General features: G+C 41.2%; 1 protein-coding gene across 1 annotated transcript; it reads right to left on the reverse strand.

Moving 5' to 3' along the window:
* Positions 1-5,769: 5,769 nt before the first annotated feature.
* LOC311045113 (uncharacterized protein) lies at positions 5,770-13,761 on the reverse strand (the record flags this gene model as incomplete). Its single annotated transcript, XM_084056923.1, has 6 exons — positions 5,770-6,348; positions 7,294-7,887; positions 7,999-8,224; positions 10,256-11,261; positions 11,454-11,613; positions 13,093-13,761. The coding sequence occupies 6 exons, from the start codon at positions 13,759-13,761 to the stop codon at positions 5,770-5,772; spliced, it is 3,234 nt and encodes a 1,077-aa protein (XP_083913049.1).
* Positions 13,762-14,389: the final 628 nt, after the last annotated feature.

Consider the following 14,389-nt stretch of genomic DNA (forward strand, 5'->3'; position numbering starts at 1 on the left):
TACATATTGTGTTTATTAAGCGCTATTGTGGGGGGGGGCTCCTTTCACGCTGTTTCACAAATCGCACATTAGGACTGAAAATGTTTCAGTCCTGAGATTTTATTTTGCTTTAATCCATACAAGTTTCTTCATTAGTTCATCGATATCCAACATTGCATGCAACCAAGCTAAGCTACATTAACACAGGAATGGAAAAGTCAGCCTAATTTCATTTCCAATGTAAAATAATGAATGTTAACTGCTCTCCGTAATCAAAACAAGAGTAAGTATCACTCACCCTTGACAGGAAACGAATAGATGTAGCTGCTCAAGAAGTAGGCCTACCTGAGAAGAAAGGAGCTGTTTTTTAACTTTTGGATCTACATAAAACCTTTCTCATCTGAGTGTTACAGCAGCTTTGACACATGCCATGCTTAACATTTTATAATGCCTTCTTTGCAGTTACTGAGATTTTGGAGAAATAAAGTTGCAACATTAATGAAAACATTTAAGACTAAGTCACAGTAAAATAAATGAAACCTTACTGAACTCTTTTCTTCTGTGTGGTGGAGAAGCAATTGCCTTTCAACTGGAGCAAGCTGTTACCCTGGCCTGTGCCTTCTGTTTCTCCAGGACCCCTTATATATAGTCTATGCTAAACTGCCAGCAGCTGAAGCAACACTGCCATGTTTGGTTGTTGGCAAATTGGATCTGAAAAGGTAAGTCACGCGCCATTTTATTTCACATAACCGTTTCCCCTGGACAGAACACCTACATTTGAAGAATAATTTAACCTCATCCTATAAATCCATGCCAATAATGTTTTACATTGTTGATCTGCCATTGTTCTGGGATCATTCTCTCAGGAACCTTTCATTAACATGAATAGAAGCATTATTATACATGATAATGGCATTGATTTTCTTTTTCTTTTTTTACATCTTTTAACCTGTTACCTGTTAATGTAAATTTTGTAAAAGTTTTGTTTGGTTGTTGGTCATCACAAGCGATCGTGTTATACTCACTTGTTGAAATTACGGCCAACAGGACAAGCAAGGTTAAAGGGTCAACAGCTGATGGTCCATAGTGTTTGTTCTTCTTTGTCTTGTTTGAGTAGCTAGTATATTATTCTTAGAACAAATGCTTTCCAACACAGGTGAGGTCTTTTCTGTATTTCTGAACAGGAGCTTTATATATTGTTAGATTTCATAATTGAAATTAGACTAATACAATCTTTATTGTGTTTTGCTAATGTGAGAGAGGGCAATGAAATAAGAATATATTATTAATTTAAAGACATTTTATAAAAATGTTGAATACATTAGCAAGTGGAGAAAATGACACAATTGTTGTTCATGAATGCAAATTACTTGTTTAATCTGACTTTATCTAGAATGCCTTACTATTTAATCCAATGCACCTCAGTATGGTTTCTAGAAATGGAGACATGTTGGGAGGTCACCAGCTGAAATGTGTTGCTTCCAGTCTTCAAACTTGTTCTTTGGAAATGTATGCATTCAGGATGAAATAGACAAGAATCTGGCAAAGCAGACAACAAAAGCGTCACAAATCATCATATACCATGCATGTTGGTACCTCTCCCACAGCAGAGTCATACAGAATGCAGAATGCTGTCTTTTGTGAAGGTGTGATCTATCTCAGAGTCAGGCATTTCAGGAGCCCTTGATCCTTTGGGTGTGGTGTTGGGGGTGTCCCTTTGGTCTGATTCTGAAGTGTGAGAGACCACCTGGGCTAAAATGTATCAAAGAATATATATATATATATATATATATATATATATATATATATATATATATATATATATATATATATATATATATATATATATATATATATATATATATATATATATATATATATATATATATTACGTACATCAAGCTATTATAATACTTTGAAAATAAAAAAATACATAATTATTATAATTACAAGTATTTATATAATTATTTATAGTGGCCGAAGCATCGATCAGTGTTGAAGTATAGGTCTCAATGGTCTCTGTTTTGGAAAAGAAGAGAACATACAGCAACAGCTGATGCCAACAGCTGATGAAACCCTGGGAAATGTCTTACAATGCCTCCCTCTTCTTTGCATCAGTGATGTACCGATGCCAGTTTTTTTCCTTCCCGATACCGATTCCGATGACCACAACTTGTGTATTGGTTGATACCAAGTACCGGTCCGATACCCGTGTGTAATCTAAACAAATCTAGGACTGTGGTTCTCTAAGTGGAGTTCAGGGACGTTCCAAATGGACCCTTACAGGTATGTAACTCGGAGAGTGTACAAATGGACCCATAAGGGTCCATTTCGTTCCATTTGTACATTCTCAGAGTTATGGGGGTCCTTGAGATTAAAAGGTTTGAGAACCGCTGATCTAGGAATAAATCAAAATTCCATTAATAATTGTTAAAGTGCAGCTACAAGTTGTTAAAATTATGATGTAAATAGTGGAGTAAGAGTTTAAACCAGTCGTGCAACATCAACTGAAGCATTCAAAATATGACTGTAAATAAAATATCCTGTGATAAATTACGTGGTATCGGATTGGCATAGACTGGCATACTCGCCTATACCGATACCAGCATTTAAAGCAGTATCGGCAGCTTTTCCGATACTGGTATCGGTATATCGGAACAAGTCACGACAAATATCTATAAACATTAAAATGTCTGGGTTTTCAACATTCACTACCAAAATGTGCTAGTTTTCACCACACTTGTAAGCTTACAAAGACGTTTATCATGTTCTGTTGAAAGGTGCAGTCACTAAATGTGCTGAGATAATTGTCCCCCATCATGATGAAAATATCAGGTGAAGATGAAAATATGATTAGAAACCAATGTAAAATGAATTGTAAATAATGAATAATGAATTGGTCAGTGCGAAGAAATTAAACATGTAGTTTATTCAATTGTGGTACATTTTTACAGCCGTAAATAATATTTTGACTGAAGCTGCCTTTAAATGGAAGTTTTTCCCCCCATTAGCTCATCTGTTTTCATATTTGTACAATCATTAATTCACAGTTGACAAACTTTTCTTTGTGAAGAACCTAACTGTATTACAAAACAATGAACACAATGAATTTACAACTGCACATTCTTGAAGAATTAAGTACTTTCTTTGGCAGAGTATGTAGATTTATGATGGTGCATTTTATGTACCCCTACTGCACAGTATGTTAATTTATCACATTCGCATGATGTTATTTTCAACATAAATACATTCCTTATGAAATCTGTAAATCATAGTGTACTACAGTATGTACAATCCACCATGTAAGCATTATACACATTTTAAGTTATTCTTTATTGTCAATATTTTAACAAAATAACAGGTCAGTGACAACATTTAGTCAAAGTATGTCAAATAAACCATGTGAACCAACAAAAAAGACAAAAAAGAATTACTGTCCCTAGAGTTTTCCGTATAGTATACCAGTGTAAAATAAAGGCACAACGTTTTCTTTTAAAGATGTATTCTTTGGCATTTGTATGCTTTATTTCAGATATGTGTGTATTTCAGTGTAGATTGATTGATTGATTGATTGATTGATGTACTTTATTTAGTAAGACATGAGAACAGTACATGACAGTACATAACAGTACATGGAAGTACAAATTCGCAATACAAGGTCTACTAAACTGGATAGCTCAGTTAAGCACGTAGCTTGTTTAAGATGAGATCCCCATGCACACAAATCATGTTGACATATAAGAGACAGACAGATATACACACTACTATACAGAATGTCATACAATCAGTTTACAGGTTACTGGTATGAAGGGTGAAAAATATGTACAAAAAAGAAAGAGAGGGGGGGGGGGGGGGGGGTTAGGTTAGGACATGGGGTAGGTTAGGACTTGGACAGGGGCCATTTTTGAATTGCAGCCTCCTGAAGGTGTATCTTTAGGGCATTTTTGAAAGTGAGTAGGGTTTTGCACTCCTTTACTCCTTTTGGTAGGGCATTCCACATTTTAGATGAATAGCATGAGAAAGAGTTCATTCCCTTTGTTGTGCCAAATCTGGGTTGAACATGGTTTGTGGAGCTGCCTCTGGTGTTATGATCATGGACTTGATTAACATTTTGGAAGTATTTTGACAAATACAGGGGGATCCCAATGTTGTGGTGTATCTTGAAGACCAGGCCCATAGCAAGTTGCTGTACTCTGTCCTCAACCCTAAGCCATCCAAGCCTAGCAAAATGATCAGGGGTTAGATGGGTTTTGTAATTGAGGCCAAGAAGTAGCCTTACAAGTTTGTTTTGGGATGTTTGGAGCCTTGTTTTTAGGGCCTTGGAGGTGTTGTGATACCATGAAGTGCATGCATAATCATAATGACCTTGTATGAGGGCCCCTATAAGAATCTTCAGAGTATTCTTACTGACTTTACGAACAAGCCTCCACATCCTCCGTGTTATTTTGTGGACCTTTTTGATCGTCTTTTCAGCGTTTTTGTCACCTGAGAGGTTTGCCTCCAAGATGGAACCCAGGTAGGTAATTTCCTCCTTTCTTGTGATAACATTTTCACCCACTTTGATCGTGAAACTCTCAGCCTTTCTAAGGTTAGGGTTGGACCCAAAGAGGATGGATTCAGTTTTACCCAGGTGTAATGAGAGTTTGTTGTCGGAGAGCCAGATGCAGATCTTGTTGAGTTCAGTGCTGAGAGTTTTCTCAACCTGCAGCCTGTCCCTGTCCGAGACCAGCAGAGCCGAGTCATCTGCGAACAGGAACAGTTTGCAGTCGCAAGCTGAGGACATATCATTCACATATATCAGGAACAGTAGTGGTCCTAGTATGCTTCCTTGAGGAACACCACAAGTCACTGGGAGAGGAGGGGACTGGGTGCCGTTTACTTCCACCACTTGCTCCCTCCCCTCCAGGTAGGATCTCATCCAGTTCACCGACGTGTCATCAAAGCCTATTGCTTTGAGCTTATTGATCATAATTGGGTGATTAACGGTGTCAAAAGCCTTCTGGAGGTCCAGCATGACCATGCCGCAATATTTGCCCTTGTCGACATCTTGTTTGATAGAGTCGTTCAAATAGAGAAGGCATGTGTCAGTGGAGTGGTTTGTTCTGAAACCAGATTGGAATTCGTAAATTAGATTTTTTTCGGCAAGGTACTTATCAACCTGTTCATAGACTATTTTTTCCATGACTTTCGAGATGGAGCTAAGAATAGAAATAGGGCGGTAGTTGCCAGGGTCTAATTGGTTTCCTTTTTTGTACAGAGGGGTCACTCTTGCTTTTTTGAAGTCGTTAGGGACCCGTCCCTGTATGATGGAGAGGTTTATTATGTGGGTAATGATTGGGGCAATGGAGGCGGCTGAGTCTTTTAGAAATTTAGCGGGGATGTTGTCGGGACCTGTGGCTCTGTGTTGTTGGAGTGCGCTCAATTTTTTAAACACCTCATCTGTTGACACAGGGGAGAGTTTAAAATCATCTTTGCGTACACCCTGTTTATCGTAAAATGAATCAACATACTCTCCACCATGACTCCCAGAGTGAGGGGGTAGTTTTTCAACTAACTCTGAGGCCACGGTCGAGAGACAAGAAAACAAGGGCAAGAGAGAGGAGAGACAAGAGTCAGATTCACACCCAAGGAATCTTACAAGGAGCATGGTGCGTGCGTGCGTGCATGCGTGTGTGCGCGTGTGCACGGTGCGCACACGTGTGTACATGTGCATATACATATGCATATAAACATACATATACAGTATCACCCAGTTCCAGTTTGTGTTCCTCACAGCTATTGCTCCAAGCTTTATAATATAGGACAGTATCGTCCACACCTGAGTGCTTCCATGGAGTCTTGTGCTTGGAGTACTCTATCTGCAACACTAGAGGGCCTGGCAGCCTGTGTCACAGCAGAGGACTCCCCCTCAGGATGCACTCTGCTGTCTGACAGCTTAAACTCCACTGATGTAAATGAAGAAAGACTGCTATTTTTCTTTGGCCAGGTTTTACTGGTGTCAATGGTGGGTGAGACCCTGACACCCTTTGTTTTGCTACCGCGTGTGTCTCCGTTCCTACTTTTGACACTGACATCATCCAAAAAGGGGTCTGAGTCACTCCCATGTGGCATATTGTAATAGGCACACTTAGGAGTTTGAGGCTTTGCCATGTCTTCGAGCTCTGATGAAGATATGACGTCAAGGGGTCTGTGCTGTGCTGAATCATCTACCTCGCCGGTGTTCTCCTGACATGAATCTATAGATGTTGTATCTACATTTCCATACATTCCCAGATTGTCACTGGAGATCGGAGGAGAATTTCGTATAAGGTGGTTTTCCTTGAGGAGCCACCTACCTTGATCAATTAGAACCCCGTCATTTGAGTCCGCCTCCGTGGAGACCAAAGCAGGCTCTTTTGAAGGCTCCATGTATGCCTTTAATGAGCTTGCTGAGCTGTAATTAGACAGATCATCCCCTAATGCTTTTGTCCCTGAGTCATAAGTGGAGAACCTCCCCCCACTTTTTAATGTGGGCCTTTCTGATATATTTCCTTGTGATAATTTTGAGTTGGAGCTCCCCCCACTTTTTAACGTGGGGCTTTCTGATATATTTCCTTGTGATAATTTGGAGTTGGAGCTCCCCCCACTTTTAAATGAGAGCATTTCCGATATGTTTCCTTGCGATGATTTTGAGTTGGGGCTCCCCCCACTTTTTAACGTGGGGGTTTCTGATATATTTCCTTGTGATAATTTGGAGTTGGAGCTCCCCCCACTTTTTAATGTGGGGCTTTCTGATATATTTCCTTGTGATAATTTAGAGTTGGAGCTCCCCCCACTTTTTAATGAGAGCCTTTCTGATATATTTCCATGTGACAATTTTGAGTTGGAGCGTCCCCCACTTTTTAATGAGAGCCTTTCTGATATATTTCCATGTGACAATTTTGAGTTGGGGCGTCCCCCACTTTTTAATGAGAGCTTTTCTGATATATTTCCATGTGACAATTTTGAGTTGGAGCTCCCCCCACTTTTTAATGTGGGCCTTTCTGATATATTTCCTTGTGATAATTTTGAGTTGGTGCGCTCCATGTTAGTTCTCCTATTGGGTTTATCACTCATATGCCTTGCACCTGTGTAGTTTGGAGACTGACTCTCTGAATTAACAGAGAAAACATCTGAAGATCCTTGAGTTTTGTCGTATACACCGCTGTATGGAGTCTCCGGCCTATAATCAGATAAATCTGAATCTAAATCTGTATTTGGGCTTGGAAGTCGCTTTAGGCCGTACAGGTTATCACCTCTGCTTTTGGGAATTATAAATTGTTTTGTGTGCACTACCTGAGCTTTATCCTGCTCTATCCTAATGTTCCCGCGAGCATCATATGTGAATATCAGGGATGAAGATTGCAGGGCAGAATTAACAAAGTCTAGCAATTCTTGTGATATTTCAACTGGGTGGGGTGGGTTGCAGCTTCCATCCTCGTCCACCTCTCCCTCCCCTTCATCAGTTCTTTCTTCGTTCATGGTGTCTGAACCATGACCCATGTCATCTTCTTTCTCATTTTCTGGCGATACAGAGGGTCCTCTGTATCGACAGAGGACACTCTGTACATTTGTGTTCTTGTTTTCTTGGTACTCCTCCCACCTACTCTGCATATGTAAATAACAGGCTTCGTCCAACAGCCTTTCGCTAATATCACTATTGGCAGTACCATCTGCGTCAGCATTAGTGTCTTCGCTGAAATGTTGCTCTTCCTCGTTCTGTTCGTCCTTCGACCCTCTCTCTTCCTCAGCCGCATCGTCGGACAAGCTGTCCTGTCCTCCTTCCCTTGCTTCCTCAGCCTGCTCTTCCCCCCCAACCTCTTCCTCTTGCTCCTCTCCCTCATCATCCTCCACTCTTGTTGCTTCTACTTCCTCCTCTCTGTTTCCCTCCTCCTCCTTACCACTCTCTTCCACTTCACCCCCCCTGCATTCTTCTACATTCTCATCTTCCCCTTCTTCTTCCCCCTCCCCCTCCTCCTCTGTATTTTTGTCTGTCTCAACCTCGCCCTCCTCCATCTTCTCTTCTTCCCCACTCTCGTCCTCCACCACCACATTGTCATCCCTTGCTCTCTCATCTCCCGCTTCCTTGTCACTTCCGGCAACTGCCTTTTCCCCTCCCACTTCGTCATCCTCCTCCCCAGTATCCTCCTCCTCTGCTTCCTCCTCCTTTTCCTCTGCAACTTCCTCAACTTCCTGAATATCCTTTTTCCTCCTCCTCCTCATCCGTCTGCTCATAGTTCTCTTTCCCTCCCTTTTCCTCCATGTGCACTAATCCCCCTCTTCCTCCTCCTCATCCTCTTCGCGCTCATCTGACTCCTCTTTTTCCTCCCTGTCACTCACATCCATTTCCTCAGTTTTCCCATGTACTTTTACCTCATGATTGCCTTCTTCCTGCCTGTCCTCCTCGCTGTCCTTCACATCCTCTTCCATAACCTCGTTCTCCTTTTTCTTGGTTCTCTCTTTGATCTCCTACCCGTATCCTCTACCCTCATAGCCTTTTTCTCGCTGTTACATGCTTTAGGTAATTGCTCCATTTCTTCTCCTGAGTCAGAATGATGTGATTCTCTTTCTAGCATGGTACTTTTTTCTATCTCTGGGTGGAAGTTTCTATTGTACTGGAGTGTTGATGTAATCTCCTCCCTAAGGTCTTGGGGCATGTTGAGCTCATCCATGAGCTCATCAATAACCAAATGTTGATCTTCAAATGGTCGCCCCCTTCAGAAACATCTAATGCAAACTCTGAGAATTGGGAGACATGGGTTCGCTTTCAAGCCTCTCCCTCAACACTTGGAAATCCCTCCAGCGTTCTCTAAGGTTAAAGGAAGTTCTGCTTTGGAGATCTGTTAGACTTGATCTCTGCTCCTCCTCATCTTCAATAGTGGAAATTTTCTGCAAGGATTCCAGCATTAGCATGGCTTCTGAGGTGACTGCAGAATCTGAGTTGGTGTCTTCTGACATAGGACCTGCTAAGGTATCTCGCAGAGTCATTACTGACAGAAATGAAAGGAACACTTTGGAGGACGAGCCAAACACTGAGGTCACTTGTGATGAGAAATTGGGTAGACTGCTGGACTTGGATGATTCATCCATTTCAGTGGCACTTCTGATGCACTGAATTGATGAACACATCTGTTGCAGAACAGGTCCTACCTTTGATTTCAGACTTAAGAGGTTGGATGTGGAAGATGATGAGTCATACTCAACTGGACCAATGCATTCAGCAGATTTGAGTGTTCTCAGTTGACTCTCATTGTCTACAGGTTCTATTCTGACTGTTGGCATGGAAGCACATACACCCATTGCTCTCTGTCTATTATTTAGCCCATCTGTGGATGTAGTAGGTGCTACACTGCACACAGGTACAGATAAAGACGTAGATGTAGGGATACCATGTCCATGCGAAGAATTATGTTCATCTATATTAGCTTGGCATTCGCTCTTGTCCTCAGATTCAGAATCACCACCACCTATCTGAAAAACGACCTTTGGACTCGATGACTGCTCTGTGGCTGCCTCCTCCATGTATGGTATTGCATCTGGCTTGATTTTCTGCAGCCAATTTTCAACATATTGGTGGAGGTCAGAAGGCGTTGGATTGAAAGCCGGCATTGAAATACTCTCGCTCAATTCTAATGTTTGTTTTGGTGATAGTATCCTTTTCTCACTCATGGTTTTTCGCTTGGTTGTCAATGCATTTTTCTTTGTTGGTAGTCTTGCAGTTCTACTCTCATGCGTATGTACACTGTGTACATTATCTCTAACAGTTCTTTGACTCATATTCAGTTGCCTCTTAGATGACATCTCTTTCAGATTTTCAACATTACGCGATCCAACCTGTTTCTTTATTGGTGTCATTTCATCCCTAGTTGATTTCTTCTTTGTTTTAACATTTTCTATTCCTTTACCGTTATGATCATTTCTATTACTTTCTGATGTTCTTCCACTCTTTGAAGACCGTGCCAGGCTTTCCTTTTGTTTTTTATCTGAACTAGTTATTGAAGGAGACATTTGCTTCCCAGTAGGTTTTGCTGTCGGTTTTGCTGTCTTCCTTTTCTTTTCACGTTGAACAACATTGTATTTTTTTTCCTTAGGTGGAGATTCATTTTGAGAGTCTGCTACAGTCTGGGCCTCATTGTCAGTGAGTGCCTTTGGTTCAGATGACAAAGACAATATCTCTTCTTTCTGCTTGTGTGGTGAGTCAGTAATGGATGATGGCCGGGTAAAATCAACATCACAATCATTGCTAGATGAATGTTGCCCTGAGTCACATGATGCCGGTTTATTCTGTGGGATTGGAGTAGAACTGGAGTATTCCTTGTTTGCAGAATAGCTGTCAAAGCAACCCTGCCTTTCATAAATGTGCATCACAGTCTCTGTAACCTCCATTCCATCATTTTGTAGTACCTCTGCTGTCCCTGACGACCTGATTGAGGAGTGAGACCCTTTATTGCTAACCCCAGCAGGTGTGGTTTTGCGGGGCTTTGGGACTGGCCTACTGCTGCTGCTCTGTCTGACCACACAGTACCCCTCAGTGAGCTCACCATCAGCAGTCCTCTCTGTATAGGAATACTGGCCCAGTGTGCTGGCTTCCACCCCTGACTCTGTCACCGTCTTCACACTCTCTACAGATGCTTTCTTTTTGATGTGTCGAGGACCTGGAGTTGGGTTTCGCCGCAAACTTGATTTGGGTGTTTCCGAAGCTGTGGAACTGAAGCTCTCAGATTCTCTCTTGTCAATGAAGCCAACACCCTTCCCGATTATTGTGGCATGGTTCTCTTGTTTGGTTTCATCCTCACTAATACCAGGGTTGTCTTTAGCCATGGAATTGCGTGAGTCAGGGGAACGTTTGCCTCGGGAACCTTTGCCTGACCTAGTCTTTGAGACACAAACTGTCCTCTGACTAAGGCTGAGGCGGCTGAGTGTGGTAGTCCAGTGGAGCATCTCTTCCTCCTTTATGGTCAGACGAACTTTCATCTCCACGGTCATGCTCCCATCTTGGTTCACACGGAAGGACTTCTCAATGTCGTCGTCTTGAGGAACAATGCAAGAATTACATCTGTTCTCTGTTCCAAAATGTTCAGAGTTGTCCATATCAATGGATCTATGGCATGGGTTGCCTTCGGTTTCAAATGATCTGTTGTGATGATGTTGGTGACCATCAGTGCTTCCATTCAGAGACTTGTTGATCTGGTTGACAATGTGTCTTTCTGATGATAATGAAAAATTCCTTGAGGCTCTTCCACTGGATGAAGATTTAGTTTTCTCTTTAATTGCAGATGTATGATATGATGTTTTTCCATGAGAGGAAAGGAGGAAATGAGAGATAAAGAGTGGGGTTAATGAAAGAGACCATCATTCAGACCTCCCAAATCATGTAAGTATCAGTCATTGTATTATTGTCTGTACAGTATACGTATTCATTTAAATATAGGTAGCACTGAATAATTAACACTTACGAGCTAGAGGTTGCATCCTGATTGGCTCTGCAGCTTCTGAGTTCACTGACTGTGCCATCTGACCCGTTCTATTAAAGTTGTAGCTTCCTAATCTGAAGGGTTCACTGCCCGCTGCTACGATGATGCCAGAGCACAAGATTAGTGCAGCAAGCCCGTCAACCTGAAATGGACGGAAAAAGAAAATTGGTGTCAACAAGTCAAAGTTAATGGTGTCACTAGTTGATTTAAATGAGATGTATTTATTTATCCTACGTTTACTGTTGGCTACTGACTCTGAGAGCAATTTAACTCCTTATGACAAAGAATATTTGGCTTCAAAAGCACAGGTATCTTGTTCATAAAAATGGGGGTCTTTAAAGAAAATTGCATTAAAACAGGGGCGTAACAATATTTCTCCAGAAAAAGTGGAGGTATAATTTTGTTCTTTAAGAAGAAGCATTTTTTTTATTTTACAAAATGTTTAAAAATAGCGAAAACAGCAGATCAACAAGCTGACAATGTGTTGCTTTAGTTAACAATGCCTTACAATGCCTCACAATGTGACGTGTTCAGAGCTTTTTTTTCTATTTTCACCATCATACAATGTAATAAAATAGGTTAAGTGGTTAAATCTGGACAAAAGAAAAAAAGCCCCCCTTATATGGTTTTACGAATGTACCTCGACATAGTGAGCACCCCCTCTGGGAACAAGCATAATTATGCACAAACAAAATGCTTGTTTGTTTGCACTGAGGGACAGATGGATGGACAGAGCGATTATGGAGTGATGACACACCAAGGGGTAGATACGTTGATCACACCTATTAGCTCAGTTGTTACTACTACTACTACTACTACTACTACTTGAAGTGATACATTGCATACTGTACGTGATTGATTTAGTTCCAAAACAAAACACTCACAGAAAATGCATAGCCAATGACTTTTTGTTGCTGATATTACAAAGCAGTATTGTTAATTTCTGATTTGAATTTACACTAAATACATCTCTGTAAACAGACAGACTGGGCTTTTTTAGTCTGCTGTTCTGACCACTCAAAGTGTTTTTATGTCGTGGCAGCCATGCCAGGCACCAACCTCCTCGTCAGGAGCAGTTAACAGTTAGGTTAGGAGGTGTGGTGTCTTGCTCAAGGACACTTTAATGGTTTAACCACTTAACCCATTAAGATCTGCGGCCGATTCTACGAATGTCTTCTAAATCCTAACAGTTTTCTGGAAAACTTATATTTCTGTATCAGTGGTTCTCAAACCTTTCCATGTCAAGGACCCCCAAAATTATATGTATTTGGCCACCGACCCCCATCTCAAAATGTTTTGTTCCAGGGACGCCCAGAAGCAAAGATTTGAGTTAATTTGTATATATATATATATATATATATATATATATATATATATATATATATATATATATATATATATGCAATGATATGTCCAAAATACAGGCACTAGATTGAAAGTGGTTCATGCAATGTTAGGAAGAGCTGGGATCTTTTAAATAAACTCTTCATACAAATTGAAGAGCGAACGAGACATTTTCTAGTTAATAGTTTATACTTTTAACAGATATTATCCCACATGACTCCATTATGATCAGTTTGGGCCTTTTATCAGCATGTCAGTTAACATATGACATACTTACTCTTCTGCCATCAGCAGAATAGAGTTTCAGCACAGGAAACTGCATGGTCTGGGAAAGGTAATCCAACAAGGCATCAAATGTCGGCGCAGTCCTTCTCTGCAACACAATTGTTCGCTGGATGGTGGGTTCCTTGTTCTTGATGACTACAAGCCTCTTTGGTGTACGCGCCGCTTGCTTCGCATTGATTCTCCCAATCCTGCTGGTGCCTTCATTCCTTCTGCCAAACTGACCAAATGTGGGTCCCTTCCTTCCCCGTCGGCCCACGCTGTCAGACCTGGTGGTATCCCATGGTATCTGTTGCCGATTGACCTCGTCCAGGTTCAGAGCCTTGACCCGTCTCCGATCAGAACACACATATAGTCCCGCATCGCGTAAATCCTCTAGACACTTGAGTTGGTGGGTCCCACGAGGTGTAGTGATGGTCCTTACGCCAAATGGCAGAGGCACTTTCTTGGACAGAGTATCCAACAGGGCATCGAATGTCTTGAAGGTGCGGGCAGTGATGACCATGCGATGCCCGCCAAATTTGGTGTCCCCGCTTTTGTAGAAGCATACTCGTTTGGAGGCAGAGGGATCGGAGGTGGGTTGCAGGGTTCTGGAGGCCAGCGTCTCCACACTCCCAGAGGACATACGCTGGGCGGCTGGCTCTTCGGGCGTCACGTTACTCATGTTGTCCAGGGGCTGGCTAGAGAGAAACCAGAGAGAGAATGAGAGAGAAATCATGGAGGTTGTGATTCCATGGGCAAGTACAATTGTGTAAGCTGGCCAGTCCTCATACAGAAATTATTTATATTGCTCTAATGTACTGTATGCCTGGCTTTAGGCTGTTTGATCAATAGTAGCCTACAGGAGAAAGAGAGCAAAACTAAAAGATCTATATTTAATTAAATTGTATATATTTTTTTCTTTAAGCAGTCTTAATATGTAATACTTATTTTAATACTTATTAATACTACTATATTAACACTACTGTAATACTTTCCTTTATTAAGATGAAATGCCTTTCTGCACTTATGTGAATTCTGTGAATTATGAGGAATATACTGCAATTTAATTTCCAAGGTGCATGTGCATGTTTGTATTATGTATACTCGCATTGGCATGTCATTGCATGTTACTGCATGTGCATGTATGTAACGGTCTGTAGTTGCTACTCCTGTTTTTGCTTAGTTAGCTTTACATGGGTACATCATTAATGCATGAAGTCTGTTATTTTGTGGGTGTTCAGGTGGGGTGGGAGCGGCCAGTTTCAGGAGAGCTTTTGTTTTGTTTTTGTTCTGTTATGTATAGTATGCAT

Source organism: Gymnoscopelus microlampas (assembly GCF_963454915.1).
Source record: "Gymnoscopelus microlampas genome assembly, chromosome: 5".
Classification (NCBI taxonomy): domain Eukaryota; kingdom Metazoa; phylum Chordata; class Actinopteri; order Myctophiformes; family Myctophidae; genus Gymnoscopelus; species Gymnoscopelus microlampas.